Consider the following 20,653-nt stretch of genomic DNA (forward strand, 5'->3'; position numbering starts at 1 on the left):
AGAAAACCAGAGGAGAGGAAGCCCCAGAGTGTTCTCCCTGATGTCAGAGTCTCTTCTAGTTCAGGTATCATGTAAGAAAATTCTAAGGGGTGAATGTTAGGGATATTGGTGATCCTTCTGCTTCTGTTACTCACCTGCTCATGTAGAACAAAGAATCTGCTCCAAACCTGTGCGGAGAAAGAAAAATCAGACTATGGAGAGGAAAGAACCACCTCACTGAGCACAAAAGCCATTTATATTTACAACCTTTTTCCCAGCCAGCCATTTCAAGGATTAAATGATTTAATAAGAGTCCTGGATAATTCTAATACATTTCTAAGTGGGAGGATTTATTCAATCTATTTGCCTATGTCTGGCAGCTCTGAGAACTTGCATAAACGCATATATTAAAAAAAAAAAAGCAGAGGGTTTTGCAAGTAGAATTGAGTCCTGTGTTTCACTCCTATAGAAAAATTTCAATGTATTGGAGAATATGTGTATAGTATGATCATAAATGGAAACTTTCCATTTTATCTTGGGCTTTGTGACTGATGCATTTTATCCCACTTATCTACAACATGTTCATTAGAATCTGAGAAAGAAGCTTCATGAATCCTTTCTCTGTGCGTTAATCACTCAGGCACGTCTGACTCTTTGGGACTGCATGGACTGTAGCCCACCAGGCTACTCTGTATGGGATTCTCCAGGCAAGAATACTGGAGTGGGTTGCCATGCCCTCCTCCAGGGGAGCTTCCTGACCCAGGGATCGAGCCCGGGTCCCCCACATTGCAGGTGGATTCTTTACCATCTAAGCCCCCAGGGAAGCCAGGGAAGGTTCTCCTTATGTCCCTTCCTCCATCCTTCTGTCCTTGGCTCTGTCTAGTGCTCCAATGGCACTCTTGGCTCTTTACAGTGGCTTTAAGACATGACTGCAAAATAATACAAAGCGGCAGGCGGTTGTCATAGGCACACAGCATTATGACTTTAAAATTTGGTTATTATGACTAGTGAAGTAGGATAAAGCTTCATATTGCTATGAAGAATGCAATGTGTAACATTCTTGATAGTTTTAAGTAAATGGGTTCATGATAGTTTTAAGTAAATGGGTTCATGACAGTCACACGGGCTCCATCCTACTGCAGGAAGTAGTACTGGAGGCAGGTAATTCACCTGAAACAGACCATTTTAAACTGGAAGATATGAGCTGCTCCTGCTGTTAAAGTTTTTATTAAAGCATAATATAAAGCATTATACATATATAATATTACATTATATATGTATAACATTACATTATATATATTACATTACTATATATACAATAATGTGCACAAGCCCTACTCGGAGAGCTCAAAGACCCTGACGAGGTGGATACACCTGTGTAACCAGCTAGAGACACAGTATTGCCTATATTACACTCCATTGCAAACCACAGCTTCCTGTCCTGACTTCTGATATCTTAGAGCCATTTTTCCGTTACTAAGTCTATATAAATAGATTCACATATTTTGTGTCTTGTCTTTGGCTCAAAATTATAGTCTGTGAGAGCCATTCATATTCCTGCACGTCATTTCGGGTTCTCCATCCATATTGCTGTACCGCAGTCCCTGGCAAGTGCTCTACAGTGGTTTATCCACACAGCGATCCTTGGGCATTCGAGCAGTTTTCAGCTTCTCGTTACTGCGAACGTGCCACGACGAGCATTTCCACACATGCCATTTGGTGGATAGATGCACGCGTTATGCTGGATACACATAGTCTGGCCGTGGAATTGCCGGGTTGGAGGAACCGCGTACGTAGGGTTTAACAGATACTGCCAAAACATTTTCCCAAGTGGCTGCACCGTTTCATTCCTGCCAGAGGTGGCGCTGTCTCTTTCATTCTGGCCGTCCTGCTGGGTGAGTGGTGGTGGTGCAGTATGGTTTTCATTTCTTTGATTAATAAGGTTGAGGACTTTAATACTTACCGGACATTTGGCCATTTTCACATATGAAGTATCTGTGTGTGTGTGTGTGTGTGTGTGTGTGTGTGTGTGTGTTTAACGTTTTGCCCTCACCACAAGGCATGCAGCATCTTAGTTTCCGGACCTCCTGCATTTGTAGCGTGGAGTTTTAACTACCACTGGACCACCAGGGAAGTCCCCGTGTCTGCTGTATTCTTGCTCATGTTGTAAAACTCCCCCCTCCTACAGCTTCTGAGCGCAGGCGTGAGACCCGTCCTCCCTCGTTTCTAACCTGCTACTTCCTGGGAGTCCCGTCCGTGGCCACCGCAGTCCCAGGCTCTCCAGCTTCTGCGGAATCCTTCCTACGACCGACAGACTTTCTCCGAACGCCCCCGTCCACTCTGGGACTCTGGGATGCTCAGCCTCAATTACCTAGAAGGCAAATATACCAGTACTTGTTTCAGAACTGTTATCCCCAGCACATCATTTTGGTTAAAGTTGTTAAAAGTTAGTTTCAGGTTTCTCTTTACTGATTTCTGATCAAATATAAGTGTTTTGTTGAAAATTTATACTTTCTATGCAAAGTATTTCCCCCTTTTACAATTAAGTGCAGTATAAAACTGGTAAGAAAAACAAAGCGTTTGGAACTGAAAATATTGAGACATCATGTTCTGAATGGTTAGAACCATCTCTTTGATTTACACAGATTTTTTTTTTCCAAGTGAAGTACTGAACACATTAAATTCTGAACTATGGAAACCTCAAATGTTTTCTCGGCAAAAAGTGATTTTTTTGAATACTAATGTCAGCGAGACATACATTGGTTTTGAAGGCTTTGGGGAATTTGAACTCAAACACTTCAAAGTCTAATTTCTTAAATATTTTATGCATATTTACACACGCTATGTATATATGTGGATATATTCAACACATACACACCATTTACTTAGCTGTACCAATAGATCCTTTCTTGGAATGTCTGAGCTTAAGCTTGGGGGAATTCTAGTAAGGCGCATGCATAGCATGTAAGATCTTGACCCATTTTCACGATTTCACTTCCTTTTCTACTCAGATGAGCATCAGCCCCTCAAAGAATGTGCTCACAGCTCTCTTCCTCCCGCAAGAGCTGGAAGGAAGGGCGACCTTCCGGGGCTGAAGACAAGGGGGCATTGGGACTGCGTGCAGTTCTTGTTCTGAATCAGAGCGTGGGAGCCTCCATGGGGCAGGGAGAAGATGGCGCAAGATTAAAAGAGGCAAAATTAACATCCGATCACTCAACACAGACCCCACGGGAGCCGGAAACTCCCCACCGTCCGTTTACTGAGGAAGGCGGCAGGCACGCGCACCCAGATGAGGACGAGAGACACGGACCCGAGGCTTTTCATCAGACAAGGGTATGAGTCACCTGCCGAGAGACCCTCCACTAGACGAGGTCCAGTGCCCCTCCTGCCTGCGTGTGGGCCAAGTCCTGGCGGGGCGAACATTTCAGACATTGCCTGGGGCAGCCGCGACACGGACTATGCGTATTTTCTTTCTGGTTTTAGTTAGATTTTCCAACCGATTCAAAAGAGCAAGTCCTAGGACCACCTGTATTTGGCACGTGCGGCAAAACTGTGCCCATGGCTTTGACTCAGTCTTCGGTTTTGCAGAACCATCTTCCTGAGCTTGTCAGCACAATAACCAACTGTGGTCCCTGCCAGCAAGCATGGTGTGGAATGGTTGACCCTAACGAGGTGAACTTAAAGGAACTGGAGGACTTTGAGTCAGGAGGCACCCAAGAGATGATCAAAGAAAATGGTGTTCAATTCTTTTTACTTTTTTTTAATACTTTTTTTTTTTTTTTTTTTTGCCACAGCATGTGGCATGAGGGATCTTAGTTCCCAGACCAGGGATCAACCTCATGCCCCTTCAGTGGAAGCTTGGAGTCTTAACCACTGAACTGCCAAGGAAGTCCCCTGAGGTTCAGTTATTTTTAAAACAAGGTCTTACATAGAACTCCAGTTTGGCTTTTGGAGAAAACACCTTTATGGGGAAGAATTTCAAGATCTAAATAATTTGAATTGGTGGAAACCAAGACAAGATTCCCTCATAGCTCAGCTGGTAAATAATCCACCTGCAATGCAGGAGACCCTAATTTGATTCCTGAGTCAGGAAAATCCCCTGGAGAAGGGATAGACTACCCATTCCAGTATTCTTGGGCTTCCCTGGGGGCTCAGACAGTAAAGAATCCACTTGCAATGCAGGAAACCTGGGTTCAATCCCTGGGTTGGGAAGATCCCCTGGAGAAGAGAAAGGCTACCCACTCCAGTACTATGGCCTGGAGAATTCCAGGGACAGAGGAGCCTGACAGGGTACAGTACATGGGGTCGCAAAAAGTTGGACATGACTGAGTGACTTTAACTTTCACTTTTCAAGACAAGATTTGTGGAAATGTACTCCAGGCGCCAGACTAAGAAAGACAAAATCCACGAGTGGGTTGGGGTGACTTTGTTGATGCAGATGTCCTGTCCCGGGGCTCAGGACTCAGAACCACGGGGAATGGCGCCTGGACCTGGATCCCTCAGCCAGCATCAGTGAGGCGGGGACGCTGGACACTCCCTGTCTTACCCTGGCACCGAGATGTCCAACTGAAATAGTGTGTGAACACCAAAGTAAGCCACTGTGGAATCAAAATGTCTTTCTAGTAGCTACATTTTTTTAGAAAAGTACAAAGACAGAGGTGAAATTAAATTAATATATCCAAAATACTATTACTTCAACTTCTAGTCAGAATAAAAAATAATTAATGGGATATTTTGCATTCATTTTTCACAGTAAATCTGAAATCTGGTGTGCATTTTACACTTGGTAGCACATCCTAATTAGGGCTAGCCACACTTCAAGTGTTCAACAGCCAGAAATAAAGAGGGAGAATACATCACTTACTCTACCGATGTCAAGGCATTCAATAAATAAATCGTTCATAAACATTTTTTATACAAAAATTCCAGCTACTAATTGAAGAAGAAATTACAGAATATCACCACGTTGCAACCTAAAGTGAGATAAATGGAAAAAACTGATAAGTGAAAAGCTGAAGGGGACCATTATAATGGATTGATCTGCTTGACCTCACCTGAACCCTGATTAATCTTATCACCATTTATTATGTGTCTCTTATAACATGATCCAGAAAGTACTCTCACCAAAAACCCCACAAATACATGTCGGCTAAACAATATGCTACTAAACAACCAATGAATCACTGAAGATATCAAAGAATAAATTTTAAAAATATCTGGAGATAAATGAAGATAAAAACACAGTGATTCAAAATCTATGGGACACAGTAAAAACAGTCCCAAGAGGGAAGTTTATAGCAATACATGCCTACCTCTGGAAACGAGAAGAATCTCACACAAACAACCTAACCTTACACCTAAAGGAAGTACAAAAAGAACAAGAAAAACCCCAAACTATTAATAGTAAAAGGAAACAAATAATAAAGATCAGAGCAGAAATAAATAGAGGCTTAAAAAACAACAGAAGAGATCAATGAAACTAAGAGTTGGTTTTCCAAAGGCTATAAAAAAATTGATAAACTCTGAGCCAGCCTCATCGAGAAAAAAAGAGAGTGATCAAATGGGATTTATCCCAGGGATGCAAGGATGGTTCAATATCAACAAATCAATGGATGTGATACAGCACATTAACAAATCTAAGAGTAAAGAGCCTATGCTCAGCTCAATAGATGCAGAGAAAGCTTGTGACAAAATTTAATATCCATTTATGAAAAATTCTCAACAAAGTGGGCATAGAGGGAATATACCTCAACACAATAAAGGTGATATACAACCAGGCCACAGCTAATATCATTCTCAACAGTGAAAAGGTGAAAGCATTTCCTCTAAGATTACGAACAAGTGAATGCCCACTCTTGCCACTTTTATTCAACATAGTATTGGCAGTCCCAGTCACAGCAATCAGGAAAAAGAAGTAAAAGGAGCTCAAACTGGAAAGAAAGAAGTAAAACTGTCATTATTTATAGATGACATGATGCATAAAAATCCCTCCATATGCCACCAAAAAACTAGAGCTCATCAATGAATTCAGTAAAGTTCAGAACACCAAATCAATAGGCAGAAATCTGTTGCATTTCTATACACAACAATGAACTATCAGAAAGAGAAATTAAGAAAACAACTCCATTTATGATTGCATCAAAAAGAACAAAATACCTAGGGATAAATCTAACTAAGACTGTAAAACGCCTGTACTCGGTAAAATAGCAGACACTGATGCAAGAAACAGAGGATGACACAGAGGGAAAGATACAGCTAGTTCATGGACTGGAAGAATTAATATTGTTAAAATGATCATACCACCTAAGACAATCTACAGATTCTATACAATCTCTATCAAAAGATCATGAGAGTTTTTAAAAAACTAGATCAAATAATTCTAAAATTTGTAAGAAGGCACCAAAGATGCTGAATAGCCAAAACAACCTTAAGAAAGAAGAAAAATGCTGGAGGTATTCGATATGTTCTCTGATTTCAAATCTACAGTAATTGAAACGTATGGTACTGACTCAAAAACAGGATCATAGACCAATGAAACAGAGTCGAGAGCCCAAAAATGAACCTACACTTATCTGGGCAATTACCCTACGACAAAAGAGGCAAGAATACACAAGGAGGAAAAGACAGTGTCTTCAATAAACAGTGGTGGGGAAGCTGGACAGCAACACACAAAAGAATCAGATGGGGCCACTTTCTCACACCACGAACGAAAATAAATTCAAAAGGGATTAAAGACTGAGATGTAAAACTCGTAAAACTTCTGGAAGAAAACATAGGCCGTATGTTCTTTTTTTTTTTTTTTTTTTTTTTTTGGCTCTGCAGGGTCTTAGTTAGGAGAAGGCAATGGCACCCCACTCCAGTACTCTTGCCTGGAAAATCCCATGGATGGAGGAGCCTGGGAGGCTGCAGTCCATGGGGTCGCTAAGAGTCGGACACGACTGAGCGACTTCACTTTCACTTTTCACTTTCACGCACTGGAGAAGGAAATGGCAACCCACTCCAGTGTTCTTGCCTGGAGAATCCCAGGGACGGGGGAGCCTGGTGGGCTCGTACGGAGTTGGACACGACTGAAGCGACTTAGCAGCAGCAGGGTCTTAGTTGCAGCACACAAGATTTTTGATCTACGTTGCAGCATGCAGACTGTTCAGTTGCGGCTTGTGAGACCTAGTTCCCTGGCCAGGGATTGAACCCAGCCTGCCTGCATTGGAAGTGCGGAATCTCAGCCACTGCAGCACAAGGGAACCAGGCAGTATGCCCTTTGACATTGATCTTAGTAAATTTTTTTGGATATGTATCATCAGGCAAGGGAAGCAAGAACAAAATTAACAAACAGTTCTACATCAAACTGAAGAGCTTCTGTACGGTGAAGGAAACTATGGACAAAACAAAAAGGCTGCCTACTGAATGAGAGAAGGTATTTGTAAATAATATGTCCAATTCAGGTTAATACGCAAAGAATATACTTGTATATATCATACTCATACAACTCAACATCAAAAAATAAACAACACAGTTTTAAAAAAATGGGCAGAAGGCCTGAATAAACATTTTTCAAAGAAGACAAACAGACTGCCAACAAGTACATGGGAAGACAAACATCACTCAGCATCAGAGAAAGCAATTCAAAACCACAGCATGATAATGCCTCACACAAGCCAGAATAGGCATTATCAAAAAGCCAGCAAACAACAAGCATTACCGGGGATGTGGAGAAAAGAGAACCTTCACGCTGATGGGAGGGTAGATTAGTACAGCCACTGTGGAAAACAAGTGGAGGAGCCTTAAAAAGTGAACAGAGGAACTACTGTGTGGCCCAGCAACTCCGCTCCTGGGCATTTATTTGAAGAAAATGAAAATGCTAATTCAGAAAGATATATGTACTCCAACGTTCACTGCAGCATTATTAACAATAGCCAGAATGTGGAAGTGCCCACTGATAGACAATGGATAAAGAAGATGTGATGTGTGTGTATATAGATATAGATATAGATAGATATAGATATTTACATGGTAATAGATGGAAACGACTTATTGTGGTGATCACTTTGAAATTATGAAAACCCTGAGTCTCTATGTTGTACACCAGGAACTAACATAGTGTTGTAGGTCAATAATACTTCAATAACAAACTCATAGAAAAAGAGATTAGGGAATTCCCTAGAAGTCCAATGGTTAGAACTAGACACATTCACTGCTGTGGGCTTGGGGTTCAATCCCTGGTTGGGGAACTAAGATCTCACACACCTCATGGTGCAGCAAAAAAAAAAAAAGAAGGAAAGAAAAAGAGATTATATTTGTGGTTATCAGAGGTGGGCACAGGGGGAAGGGAACTGTCTGGAAGAGGTCAAAAGGTATAAACTCCCATTACAAAGTATGTACATCCTAGGAATGTACTGTGCAACGTGATGAATGCAGCGAACACTGCTGTGTGTTACGTATCAAAGTCCTGACGTAAATCCTAAGAGTTCTCATCACAAGCAAAGAAGTTTTTTTCTTTTTCTTCTCTTTGGTACCTATGTGAGATGATGGATGGTCACTAAACTTATTGAGGACACCATTCCATGACATATGTTAAGTCATTATGCTGTACATTTTAAACCTGTTAACTACATGTCACTGAAACTGCAGGAAAAAAGGAGTACTTAAGTTTGATCAGTGGACTAGTAGCCGGGACATCCCAAGGGAGCTTGCTAGAAATGCTGATGTTTAGGTCCACTGCCAGACCTACTCCACCAGAAACGGCATTTTTAGAATTGTCTTCATATATTTTTGGCTGTGCTGGGTCTCCGTTGCAGCGTGGGCTTTTCTCTAGTGGCGGTGTGTGGGCTTCTGCTTGTGGAGGCTTCTCCTGTTGGGATGCTCAGGCTCTAGGGTGTGTGGACCTCAGTAGGTGCAGTGCGAGGGCTCATTGGCTGTGGCTCCCGGGCTCCAGAGCACAGGCTCAGGAGTTCTGGCACAGCGCACGTGCTTAGCTGCTCTGTGGCACATGGGATCTTCTGGATCAGGGATTGAACCCGCATCTCCTGCGTTGGCAGGTGGATTCTTTATCACTGAGCCACCAAGGAAGGCCAGAAACTGTGTTTTCAAAAGATCCCTAGGTGATTTGCCTAAACTTTAAATTTTGAGATGCACCGATGTACACAACAAATGGTCAAGCCTTTTCAATAAATGTATTGTAAGAATTTTAAAAAGGTGGTAGGTTTAAAGAGATACAGCTTTAAAAGATTTCAGACATATACACCAAATATAAAGTGTGGACCCTGTTTGGATCCTGATTTCAACAACTTTAAAAAGTTTCCAAATTTGAACACCACCTGGAGATTTGATACTAAGGAACTGGTGTTACTCTTTTTATGTGTGATAATGCACGTGATTATGTTGTTTAACACAGTCTGTCGTAGAGATATATGCTCACATAATTACAGATGTAATAATATGATGAGGTTTGCTTCAAAACAGCTCAGGAGAGAAAGCACCCAGGGTGGAGCGAGACTGGCCATGAACTGTGTGCTGGAGTTAAGTGAGGGGGTGCGGGAGGTTGTCACTCTAAACGCTTCAGTCCGGTTCATGTATGCTTGAAACTTTTCACAATAGAGTAAGTTTTCAGAAGTACACTGTAAAAGGAAGCACAGACATCTTCAGGAAGTTCTATGAGAGAGAGGACGAAAGGAAAATGGCATCTTGAAATAAGCTCCCTGTTTCAAACTGAAAAATTGGGATCCCAGAAAGGAAACATTTGTCAGAGACACGGTTGACCACATTTGTCTACCAGACCTTGAGGACAGAAAGCTCATCAAAGTTTCCTGACCCACAGGATCCCACACGGTAGCTACCCAGGCATGGCGTAAACCACAGGCTCAATCCAATGAGGGGCTACTTTAGTCAGACAAAAGTCCAGGTCTGGTAGGCAGAGATCCAGGTCCAGCTTCCGTGGTGACGCTGCAGGCTCCCTGACCCAGTTCCCAGACCTAGGTCTGATTACAGACCAGTGCCTGCTGACCAAGGAGCAGGCTGGGCCCCTGTGGAGAATCTCTGCAGCGTGGCCACACATGTATTCTATAAACTGTCTTCAGGCCTCTTCAGAGGGGCCTGTGACTTTACAGGAAGCGCTGGCCTGGCTGGGTCCAGCTCTGACCTCAGCTGTGGACGGGTGGACACAGCTGCACACAAGGACGCTGACGGCACGCTCCTTTGGGCTCCCCACTCTCCTGTCCAGGGGCTTTCTTCCTTTTTTTTTTTCAAACTTTAAGCTTTTTGTTTTGTATTGGGGTATAGGCGATGAACAACGCTGTGGTAGCTTTTAGGCAAAACATCGAATGGACTCAGCTACACACATACAGGTCTCTATGCTCCCTCAAACGCCTCCCTCATCCAGGCTGCCACTCTTGAATGGAGCTCCGTGTGCTGGACAATGCTGTCCTGGGGCTTTTTTACTGCTGGGGGACTGAGCTGGCCTGCACGCAATAGCTGGTCCAGAAGGAGTAAAGTGGTGAGGCTGACAGCCCTGGGGCAATTCCAAAAACGCACTGAGAAGTCCATGGACGAATGTTTGACTCCCATGCTAAGGTGAGTCCAGCTTTAAGGGCATGCCTCATCTCCAGGTGACTGGAAGCTGGATGTCTGGGGTGTCAGCTCTGTAAGGAGCTCTGCACCACTCTCCCTGGCTTCCTGTCCCCTCTCCCTGCTCCTCCACTCCTGCTCTCTGAGGTCAACTCCCCCCAAATTACCCAGGTCTCCATCTCAGCTTTGATGGGGAGCGACTCAGATAAGAAACTGTATCCTTGTTGATGTGAATCCTCGGGCATCCGCGTTCCATTGTGGTCCCCCAGCCAGAGGGTTACAGAGGCCAAATGAGAGACTCTGAGCCCCAGTGCAAGGGCGGGGGGTGTCCAGTGAGTATGCAGACAGTTCCTGAGTGCTCAGTCAGAGCAGAAAACCTACAGGCTGCAGAATATCCACATCAACTCCCTGACCCAGGAGGTAACCAGGATGAGAAGCGAGGGAGAAGCCAAGATCTGTGCAATCCCCGCCCCCACCCCACGTCAGGGAGGGAGGTGTGGGCAACTCAGAGACTGGCTTGAGAAAGGGCCAGTCTGTGAGCTCTGGGCTTCATGGATTCTCAAGAACCCATGTTCTTTTCTTCTCTTATATTTTTGGCCACGTTCTTCACCACCTGTGATCTTAGTTCCCCGCCCAGGGATCGAAGCCACAACCCTTGCATTGGAAGTGCAGAGTCTCAACCACTGGACCACCAGGGAAGTCCCGACATCCTTCTATGTGCAAAGGAGGCATAGATTTCCCCCAACAGTGCCCTCAGCCATTCTTCAAAGAGCCAGACGACTCCGGTAACTGAAAACAGACTTGACCTCACCAAATGCCGTGGTCACTGCTGCTTGCTCCACTGCCAAGCAGAGAAAATGACAGCTTCCTGAAGTATGCCTGGCCAGCCAGGGAAGCTGGAAACCGCCTGTTCCAGGCACGGAGACAGGAGGCCGCCTGATCCCCCCTCTCCCTGAGCGGTCCTGTTTTCTTTCCCTTTCATCCAGACACTTGAGGGAGAAAACAGGGGCTGGGGGAGGCACACTAGGAATGTCTGTGGCCTCTGCACCTGTTCCAGAAGTAAAGTACACTTGCGTATTTACAGGAGGTGAAGTTACTCATTGCATTAGAGTCCTCCCAAGGTGGCAATTTAACTTTACCAATGTAACGGTAATTTGAGCATTCAAGCTCAGTCCCCTCAGAACATAAGACATTTCAAGGCTGAAACACGTAAGAATTGTCCTCTTCTTCTAGCATACACTAGTTCAAAAGTCTCATCACCGTCAATAGCTCATTTGTTTTAGGCTAGTGAGTAACTTCAGCCAGCAGAATAAAAGATAGTAAGTACCAAGGTCTTTCTTCTCCAGAAACCTGGCTCTCCGGGCTTCTGTTTGCACTCGCCAAGCCCTGTGAGAGTGGCTAACAGCGTTGATGTTGTTGTTCAGTCGCTCAGTCACGTCCGCCTCTTTGCAACCCCATGGACTGCAGCACACCAGGCTTCCCTGTCCATCGCCAACTCCTGGAGTTTACCCAAACCCATGTCCATTGAGTCAGTGATGCCATCCAACCATCTCATCCTCTGTCGTCCCCTTCTTCTCCCTCCTTCAATCTTTCCCAGCATCAGGGTCTTTTCCAATGAGTCAGCTCTTTGCATCAGGTAACCAAAGTATTGGAGCTTCAGCTTCAGTATCAGGCCTTCCAATGAATATTCAGGACTGATTTCCTTTAGGATGGACTGGTCGGATCTCCTTGCAGTCCAAGGGACTCTCGAGAGTCTTCTCCAACACCACAGTTCAAAAGCATCAATTCTTCAGTGCTCAGCCTTCTTTATAGTCCAACTCTCACATCTGTACATGACTACTGGAAAAACCATAGCTTTGACTAGATGGATCTTTGTTGGCAAAGTAATGTCTCCACTTCCCTAGGACACCTATAAGTGAACGCTGTAGAGTCCCCTTTTCCTGTGAGAGCACAGCAGCGAGGAAGGCCCGTGCTGACTGCTGCCGCTTCACACGGCCACTCTGCGCTGGGCAGGTCTCCTCCCCATCCACCCACGCCCTTGATGAAATGTCAACACCATGAGAAAAGCCAACGATATCTTTCTGTTATTGTGAAAACAGTTTGGACCTTGCAGACCCACTGGAAGGGATTAGGAACCATACTTTGAAAACCACCAGTCTAGATGACCCAGGGCCCTTCAGACCATTTGAAGGCAGTGGGAGGGAAAGTTAACCTCGCCCTGGTGCAGGAACTTCGTCCTGGTTGCCATTGGCTGTTCCAAGGGAGTCGGAGCCACTCTGTTTCTCCAGAGTGATAGGAATGGAGCTGGATCAGTGGCTGCCCACCAGACGCTGAAGGCTGTGCCCCCCCACGCTAGCTGAGATGCGGTCCAGCAGTCCTGCACAACCGAGCATAGGTCTGACCCTTGTCTCCCAACAGGACCCCACTGGGGCTGCCGGGACCAAGGACCAAAGCACACGTGGACTCCCCTCAGCCGTGTACTGCTCTTTCTGCTGTCTTGCCTGCCAGGTCGGAGGAGATGTTTTGGAGACTTTCTCTTGGCCTTCCTTATTACAACAGCTTCTACCCGCCCAGGTCAAGGAACCAGGGGGTCTGCCCACTGCCATTAAGTGTATTCCAATCATGCACTTGGGAATTGGAGAAATAACCATTGAGGGAATTCCCGATAGAAATTTCTGATGTATGATCACATGGGGATATCATTTAATGTCTGGTATATAATACAGATTTTCTGTAAGAAGGATTATCTGTTAATGAATCATTGATTTCATAAAATTGTGGTAGTTATGAAGGGTAGGAAAAAGTCTTACCCATCAGATCCTTGCAAGTGGAGCAGAATTAGGTTCTATTCTGCACTTCCAAATTTTTCTTACTTTCAAACTTTCAGTTAAGAATCAGCTCCTACTTGAATGAAACAGATGCATACTTTCCCACTAAGAAAATAAGAAAATGTGAAATGAGCAGTCTTCTATATGCTTCTTTGGCTTAATCACAAACTGTAAGCAACTTCAATAGACAACTGAGCCTGCAATCTAATTATTGCTAGAATGGCCACAAATTATGTTCTATAAAGACATGTTTTGGTAGCTGTCCTACAATTGGTTGATGTGTCTATAAACCACCACACAGCCTATCACCCTAGTTCGTTATCTGGTTGCATCTTTTCAGCAAGTAGCTTTTGTTGATGGTGTATCCATTTGCCAGAGGGCCATATCAAAACAGCACACAGCAACCTAAGAAACAGGAATTTACTTTATGTTTTACGGTTCTGCAGGCTGGAAGCCCCAAAGCAAGGCGTCACCAGGTGTGGCTTCTCTGAGGCCTCGCCTGGGCTTTACATGGCCTCCTCTTTGCTGGGTCTTTGCTGTCTTTCCTCGGTACGCCAGCAGCCCTGATGTGCTGTGTGTCTGGCTTCCTCTTCCTATAAGAATGCAAGTCAGATTCAATGAGGGCCCACTCTAACAGCCCCACTCTAACTTAATCTTATCTCTCAAGACCCTATTTCCAAATACAGTCACATTCAGAGGTACTAGAGATCAGGACTTCAAAATGAGGGTTTAGGAGAGAGGAGATACAGACTACATGCAGTAAACAAGAAAATTCTATTCCCCAAAACTGGCATTTCTGATGTGCTTTATGGCAGATGAGAGCTTTACACCTGTTTGCATTTTTTTCAAGCTAAACCTGTGGCCATGCTTTAAGATTAAAAAGCTGAAACGTTCTGATCTTTCCTTTGTGTCTGTGTAAAAAAATAAAACAGGATTTCTCAACAGAAATTGGCTCCTCTGGAAATATTCCATTGGATCTCCTCTTTCTTAGAGCATTCTCATCAATTCTCAAGTTTATGATGCTCCATTTGCACAAAATGTCCCTTATTGGACAGCTGCTCACTTAATGATCAGTACAGACAGCTGTGCCAGGCAGGACTGGGGGGGTGTGGGGGTGGGGTGGGGTATCATTTCAAGCCCGTGATGTCTTCCAAGAGCTTCCCCAGTAGCACTAACGCTAAAGAACCTGCCTGTAAATACAGGAGATACAGGTTGGGAAGATCCCCTGGAGGAGGGCATGACAACCCACTCCAGTATTCTTACCTGGAGAATCCCAAGGACAGAGGAGACTGCTGGGCTACAGTCCATAGGGTCACAAAGAGACAGGACTGCCGTGACTGAGCACACATGATGTCTTCCACATCTATTCTGACAGATATCATTATCCAGGCCTTCCTTAACCATAAGTACAGCTCAGCCATTCCACCCAGCCATGGACCCCTGAAACAGAAGGCAGAACTGTTCAGAGCACTTTTTTTTTCCAAAGAAGGAGACTGTCTACATCTCCTTCTAACTAGCTCTGTGACTCCAAAAACATGATGTTCTCTAAACAACCACGTCTGCCCCATGACTAGAGCCATGCAGAGTAGCGGTGCGCAAGGCAGCCACCGTCAGCTGTTTCTAGGAGACATTTGGGGAAGCAGCTCTGCAAATAACCTTTATTTAATGAACAACATTCTCATCAGCATTCCCTAGCTGTGTCCTCTCCTCTGAGCTCACGGGGAGGGGGGACTTCTCTCTTCTCAGAGCAGTCTCCTGGGACTTGTTTCACTCCCTTAGAAGCAGAATCTGGTGTGTGTGTGTGTGCTCAGTCACTTCAGTCGTGTCTGACTCTCTGCAACCCCATGGACTGTAGCCCGCCAGGCTCCTCTGTCCATGGGATTCTCCAGGCAAGAATACTGGAATGGGTTGCCATACCCTCCTCCAGGGGATCTTCCCCACCCAGGGATCAAAACTGTGTCTCTTATGTCTCCTGCATTAGCAGGCAAGTTCTTTACCAGTAGTGCCACCTGGGAAGCCTATCTTTTTCTCATTTTCAAATAGCTAAAAAGTTTCCAACCACATTTGTGGACAACCACTTGTGAATGAATAGGTTTCAATGACACCCATTGTATGCACTTTATAAAAACAGAAAGCTTCATGCCATCTTACTTTTCTGTCATCTCACTTTCCTGATTTTAAGTTATTTTATCTTGCTATATCATGTATCTATCTGTGAGTGCTTTAAGTCATGACTTCTGTATAGGAACTTCGATATTTTCTCAGTTACTGTGGGTTTGTGTGTGTGGCTATGTGAGTGAGTGTGGGGAGAGAGTTAAAAGTGCCCTCTTCCTTTTTGTGAGTGAGATGGAGCTTTTATAACAACTTGCATCCGTTTTTCCCCTTCACAAGAAGCAAATGTGGTAGAGCTCACTGGAGACTGTGCAACTTCTCTATGACTTGGAGAAAATGGTCTAAACATGCGACCTCCAATCCCTCAGCACCTCTAGGACAGCAGCCAACGGCTTTCCTGCTCTTCCTCCCTAAAGGAAAACAACCCTCTAAGGGAAGTGCCAGGTGTTGCGTAAGAAGCATGCGATCAGGCACTGAAACCTCTCAGAGCCGAAAAGCCAGTGAAATCACATTAGACCCTTAACTCGGAAAGTGAGGTCGCTCAGTCATGTTGGACTCCTTGCGACCCCATGGACTGCATCCCTCCAGGTTCCCCTGTCCATGCAATTTTCCAGGTAAGAGTACTGGGGTGGGTTGCCATTTCCTTCTCCAGCGGATCTTCCCGACCCAGGGATTGAACCCGGGTCTCCCGCATTGCAAGCAGACGCTTTACTGTGTGAGCCGCCAGGGAAGCTTTTTACTCGGAAGCTTAACTCGAAAGACAGGTATTAAAAGTAAGACCTGTGGAAAGCGAAGAACCCTCTCAAGGTATCGAGACCACCCCTAGAAAGGTCATGGGTGTGGAGTGCTTAGGGGAATATTTCAAGGAAAGTTCTTTGGTAAACTCCACGAGGGGCGCTCATTTCGGGGAGAAGGGGCAGCACCATGGACAGCAGCAAGCTCCGCGCGCGCGGGCCGGGGAGGGGACAGCCGGCAGCACCCGGGACAGCGCCAGCGCGGCGCGCTCAGGGCCGAGAGGCGGCCTCATCAGCTGATGCTTTACGTAGGCTGGCTCCCTAGTTTGATAAGGCGGGTCCGGTGGGCGCGCCAGCCCTGGCTCTGCGGGGCCGCGGCCCCACACGGGGCGGGAAGGGGCCAGGACCGAGCAGAAGGCAGGTCCCTGCCGGGCTTCCCCCATCGCGGAGTTGCGGCTGCAGCCCGCCGCCGCTGCGGAGAGAAAGGGGCGAGCGGGGAGGCCACGCGGCGAGAACTACTGCGCTGACGCACCAGCCCTCTCGGCGGCCACACGCCCCGGGGCCGCGCAGCTTGTCCCCGACACTTGGGGGACGCTCGACTCTAGGCAAACAAACTGCTGTGTCTCCGCCGAGGCGAAGCGCCTTGGGCGTGCGACCCTTAGGCGGGCCCTGGCTAAGAGACGCAGCCCCCAGCCTCCGAGGACTTCAGATCTGCCGCCGGCTTGCAGCCCAGCGCCCGCCCCTCTGCCACACCGTCTCCCACGGATGCAGGAGATCGGCCCGTTTCATAATCGCTCCCCAGAAACCCTGCCACTGGCCAGAGGGGACAAGCCTCGGGAGTGGCTTCCAGCACAGTGGCCACCGTGCGTTCTCCTGAGCGCCCCTTTCCTACACACCACGGAGCCGGCCTCCTGACCCAGAGATGGACCCGCCTGCGAACCTCAGCTACTTCACCCTCTCCACCCCCGCCCCTGGAGAGGCCAACCGCAGCAGCTTCGACGCAGCAGACCCGCGCCCCAGACTGCCCCTGCTCTCCGTCTTCGGGGTGCTTGTCCTGACCTTGCTGGGCTTCCTGGTGGCGGCCACATTCGCCTGGAACCTGCTGGTGCTGGCGACCATTCTCCGCGTGCGCACGTTTCACCGCGTTCCGCACAATCTGATGGCGTCCATGGCCATCTCGGACGTGCTGGTAGCCGCTCTGGTCATGCCGCTGAGCCTGGTGCACGAGCTGTCCGGGCGCCGCTGGCGGCTGGGCCGGCGGCTGTGCCAGCTGTGGATCGCGTGCGATGTGCTCTGCTGCACCGCCAGCATCTGGAACGTGACGGCCATCGCGCTGGACCGCTACTGGTCCATCACCCGTCACCTGGAATACACACTCCGCGCCCGCAGGCGCGTCTCCAACGTCATGATCGCGCTCACCTGGGCGCTCTCCGCTGTCATCTCCTTGGCCCCGCTGCTTTTCGGCTGGGGGGAGACCTACTCAGAGGGCAGCGAGGAGTGCCAGGTGAGCCGCGAGCCCTCCTACACCGTGTTCTCCACCGTGGGCGCCTTCTACCTGCCGCTCGGCGTGGTGCTCTTTGTGTACTGGAAGATCTACAAGGCCGCAAAGCTCCGCGTGGGCCCCCGGAAGACCAACAGCGTCTCACCCATATCCGAAACCGTGCAGGTGGGTGTTAAAGGGACCCTTAAAAAACACTTTGCTTGCATTTGCACAGGCCTCTTCTCTGGCACACCTTCCCCCACATTTGTAGGAAGTGGAAAATTTTTAGTATTTTGGGGCAAGGGAGGGGAGGGAGGGGAGGGAGGGGAGGGAGGGAAGGGGGTCAAGTGGGAGAGAGAAAGCATCACCCACTCTGCTCTGACTTGCTCTGCTCACAGAGCATGCCATCGCTCATGCATTATTAATTTCCTCATATCACGACTGAAGCGACTTAGCAGCAGCAGCAGCATGAGGGTCTGAACTATAGAATTCTACAGGGTTCCACTAGGCTTGAAAATTCTGTGGATCTGTAACCGCCTTTAGAATGTCTGAAGAAGCTGGTGTCCAGGGCTGCACCAGATAAATGATAAACGTGCAGACTCCTGTGCTTAAGAGGGGGTGTTTGACAGGGTGGGAAGAGGGGCGGTAATCTGACTTGGCAGGAAGACTTGGCAGGAATATACCAGGCAAAGCACATTAGTGTTTCAACCCCATCTAATTTTTTCTTTGCAAATTATAGCAATTAATTTTGCAAAAGTGTGGTATCTCATGGATTACCGTCATTCTCAGCATCCTCCTCTCCTGATGCAAGATCAGAGATGTTGCTCACACGCCTGTCTCAGAGCCTGCATCTGTGATCTGCTCCCATGGGCCATGGTGCTGCTTTCTGGGGCTACCCCTCAGACCCTCAGCCCCATCCCCAGTCAGACCACACATGCTGGGGACCACTGGCTTCCCTCCTGGCACAGGAGGAAAGCTGAGGGAGGAAATTAAAACCTAAGGCAGACAATTCCCCAGCTCCGTGCAAGGAGCATTTAAGGCCCAGCAACTGCTCCAGCACCCGGGAGGGCTCAGTCCCCATCTTCTCTCCACTCACACTTTCCTGCTTTTTGTTAACTCTTAGTAATCTGACCCTGTGATGCAAGATTCAGGAACCACCAGAGTTCAACCCCTCCCACTTATTGCCAGGGGTGACCCTTTGAACCTAATTCACATGTGTAAGTTAGACCAGAAATCCACGCAGCACCCATCTCTGTTACCGGCTCTGGGACAACAAAATCAATTCAATGAGCACACTGAGTGAGTACTACGGGCTGGCTGCTGGAGGTAAGAGGATGATAAAGACATCATCTTTGCCTAGGAAGAGTCTGACACAGGCAGAGAGGCATGTGTTGTGAGCACTGTGATATGATTGTGTTTTTCAAGAGTCAGCAGCTAATTCCAAGCATAACCAGTCAATCAAGCTTACAGGAGCCAGAGGTGAAGGCAGGGGAGAAGGGGAAGGGCATCATTCTAGAAGAAAGAAGGAAAAAGGGGTGAGAGGCCCTCTGTCCTTTTATCTACAACAACAGTCTCACCCAAATGACCCTCACCTACCCCAGGAAACATTCGGAATGTCTGGTTATCTGATACTGTTTCTGACTATCCACACGTGGGACAGGGTGCTGTTGCACCTGGCATGCAGAGCCTGGGATGCCAAGTGCGGTGGGATGCACAGCACAGCCAGAACAACAAACAATTAGTGACAAATTAATGTCAACAGGGACAAATCTGGGAAACCCTGGCCCATGAGACTTCTAAACTGGACAAGGAATGCCGACAAGTAGGCGTGCCTCCAAACTACCTGGAGTGTCCATGTGTGTGCACCCCCGCAGTTCCAGGTCAGGAACAAGGGGCCTGGCAGACGGCCTACCACAGCCCTCCTTACACGGATCCTCTTCTGCCAGGATGCTCACCCAGGTAAACACAATTTGTGATCAATACCAAACGGCTTTAAAAGGGAACAGCAACTGTCCTTGTGTCCTGGAGGGCTTGGAGCAGAAGGAAAAGGGGCTATCACTACTCAGGTCTGGAGACAGCAGAAGCAAAGCACCACTTCATGTTCTTTCTCTGCCGGGTAACTTTCAAAAATGGGTCCCATGGCTTTGCAAGGCCTCTAAGCAATCCATGTGGAGCTGGCCTTGTTCTCACATTACCGTGGAGGGTGGATTAAAAGTCAGGCTTCCTGATTTCTTGGTGGTAGCAGGTGCCGAAGTTTCTAAATACAGTTCTACCGCCAACAAGCCCTGTTGCCTAGGGAAACACAACACTTCTTCCCTGCTTCTTTACCTTCTGAGTTTGCCTCAGATGCGCACTGAAAGCCTAAACGCTGTCAGGCACGGAGATGAAAGCCGGAAACATACGAGAGAGAGAGGCCTTGCCCTTGACACAGTCTGATGAAACCGCAACTGAGGCTCTGACGTGAAGACACAGCTGGATTTCCCACCTGTAAGGGCCTGGGGGGCTTTCCGGGTTCTCAGCGGGTTGACATCAGCTGTATGAGCAGCTCTGCTGGTCGGGCGTTACTGGAGTGAATCCAGGCCTGGCTGCCTAACTTCCAGAAGTGAGGGGCTGACACGGCAGGAGGGCTTGTAAAACCGAGCCCACCAAGACGAAATGTCCTTGACTGACAGTACATCGAAAGCTGGCTCCGGGCCTCAGAACACGTGGACTCGCCCCAAGTTCGAGGAGCACATGGTTCTCACCCTCCAGTTCTTGGTCCTCACTCCAGAAAGACCGTTTCTCAGCTTCTCAGCTCTGTTGCTGGTTCTCCTTGAAGTTTCATCCATGGAGAGCTGATGTTCAGACTGCACATCGATCGATGTGCTCAGTCACTTGTCAGCACAGCGCTGGGCAGCAGCAGTCAAAGCTCTGGACGACGGACACTAAACCAGGTTAACCAACCAGCAGAAAAATGCTGG

General features: G+C 47.2%; 1 protein-coding gene and 1 long non-coding RNA gene across 2 annotated transcripts in view; one reads left to right on the forward strand and one right to left on the reverse strand.

The window, feature by feature from the left end:
- On the reverse strand, positions 1–17,410 carry LOC123334855. Its single transcript, XR_006553021.2, has 3 exons — positions 17,273–17,410; positions 2,211–2,350; positions 1–167 (listed from the first exon to the last, which is right to left on the reverse strand). It is a non-coding gene; the product is annotated as an uncharacterized LOC123334855 (long non-coding RNA).
- HTR5A (5-hydroxytryptamine receptor 5A) overlaps positions 16,368–20,653 on the forward strand; it is a 17,050-nt gene continuing 12,764 nt past the window's right edge. The window contains exon 1 of the mRNA XM_006077322.4: positions 16,368–17,879. Coding sequence (XP_006077384.1) covers positions 17,136–17,879 — 744 coding nt within the window. The 5' untranslated portion in view covers positions 16,368–17,135. The remainder of the gene's footprint in view (positions 17,880–20,653) is intronic.

This window comes from Bubalus bubalis, chromosome 8 (assembly GCF_019923935.1).
Source record: "Bubalus bubalis isolate 160015118507 breed Murrah chromosome 8, NDDB_SH_1, whole genome shotgun sequence".
In the NCBI taxonomy this organism is placed as follows: Eukaryota; Metazoa; Chordata; class Mammalia; order Artiodactyla; family Bovidae; genus Bubalus; species Bubalus bubalis.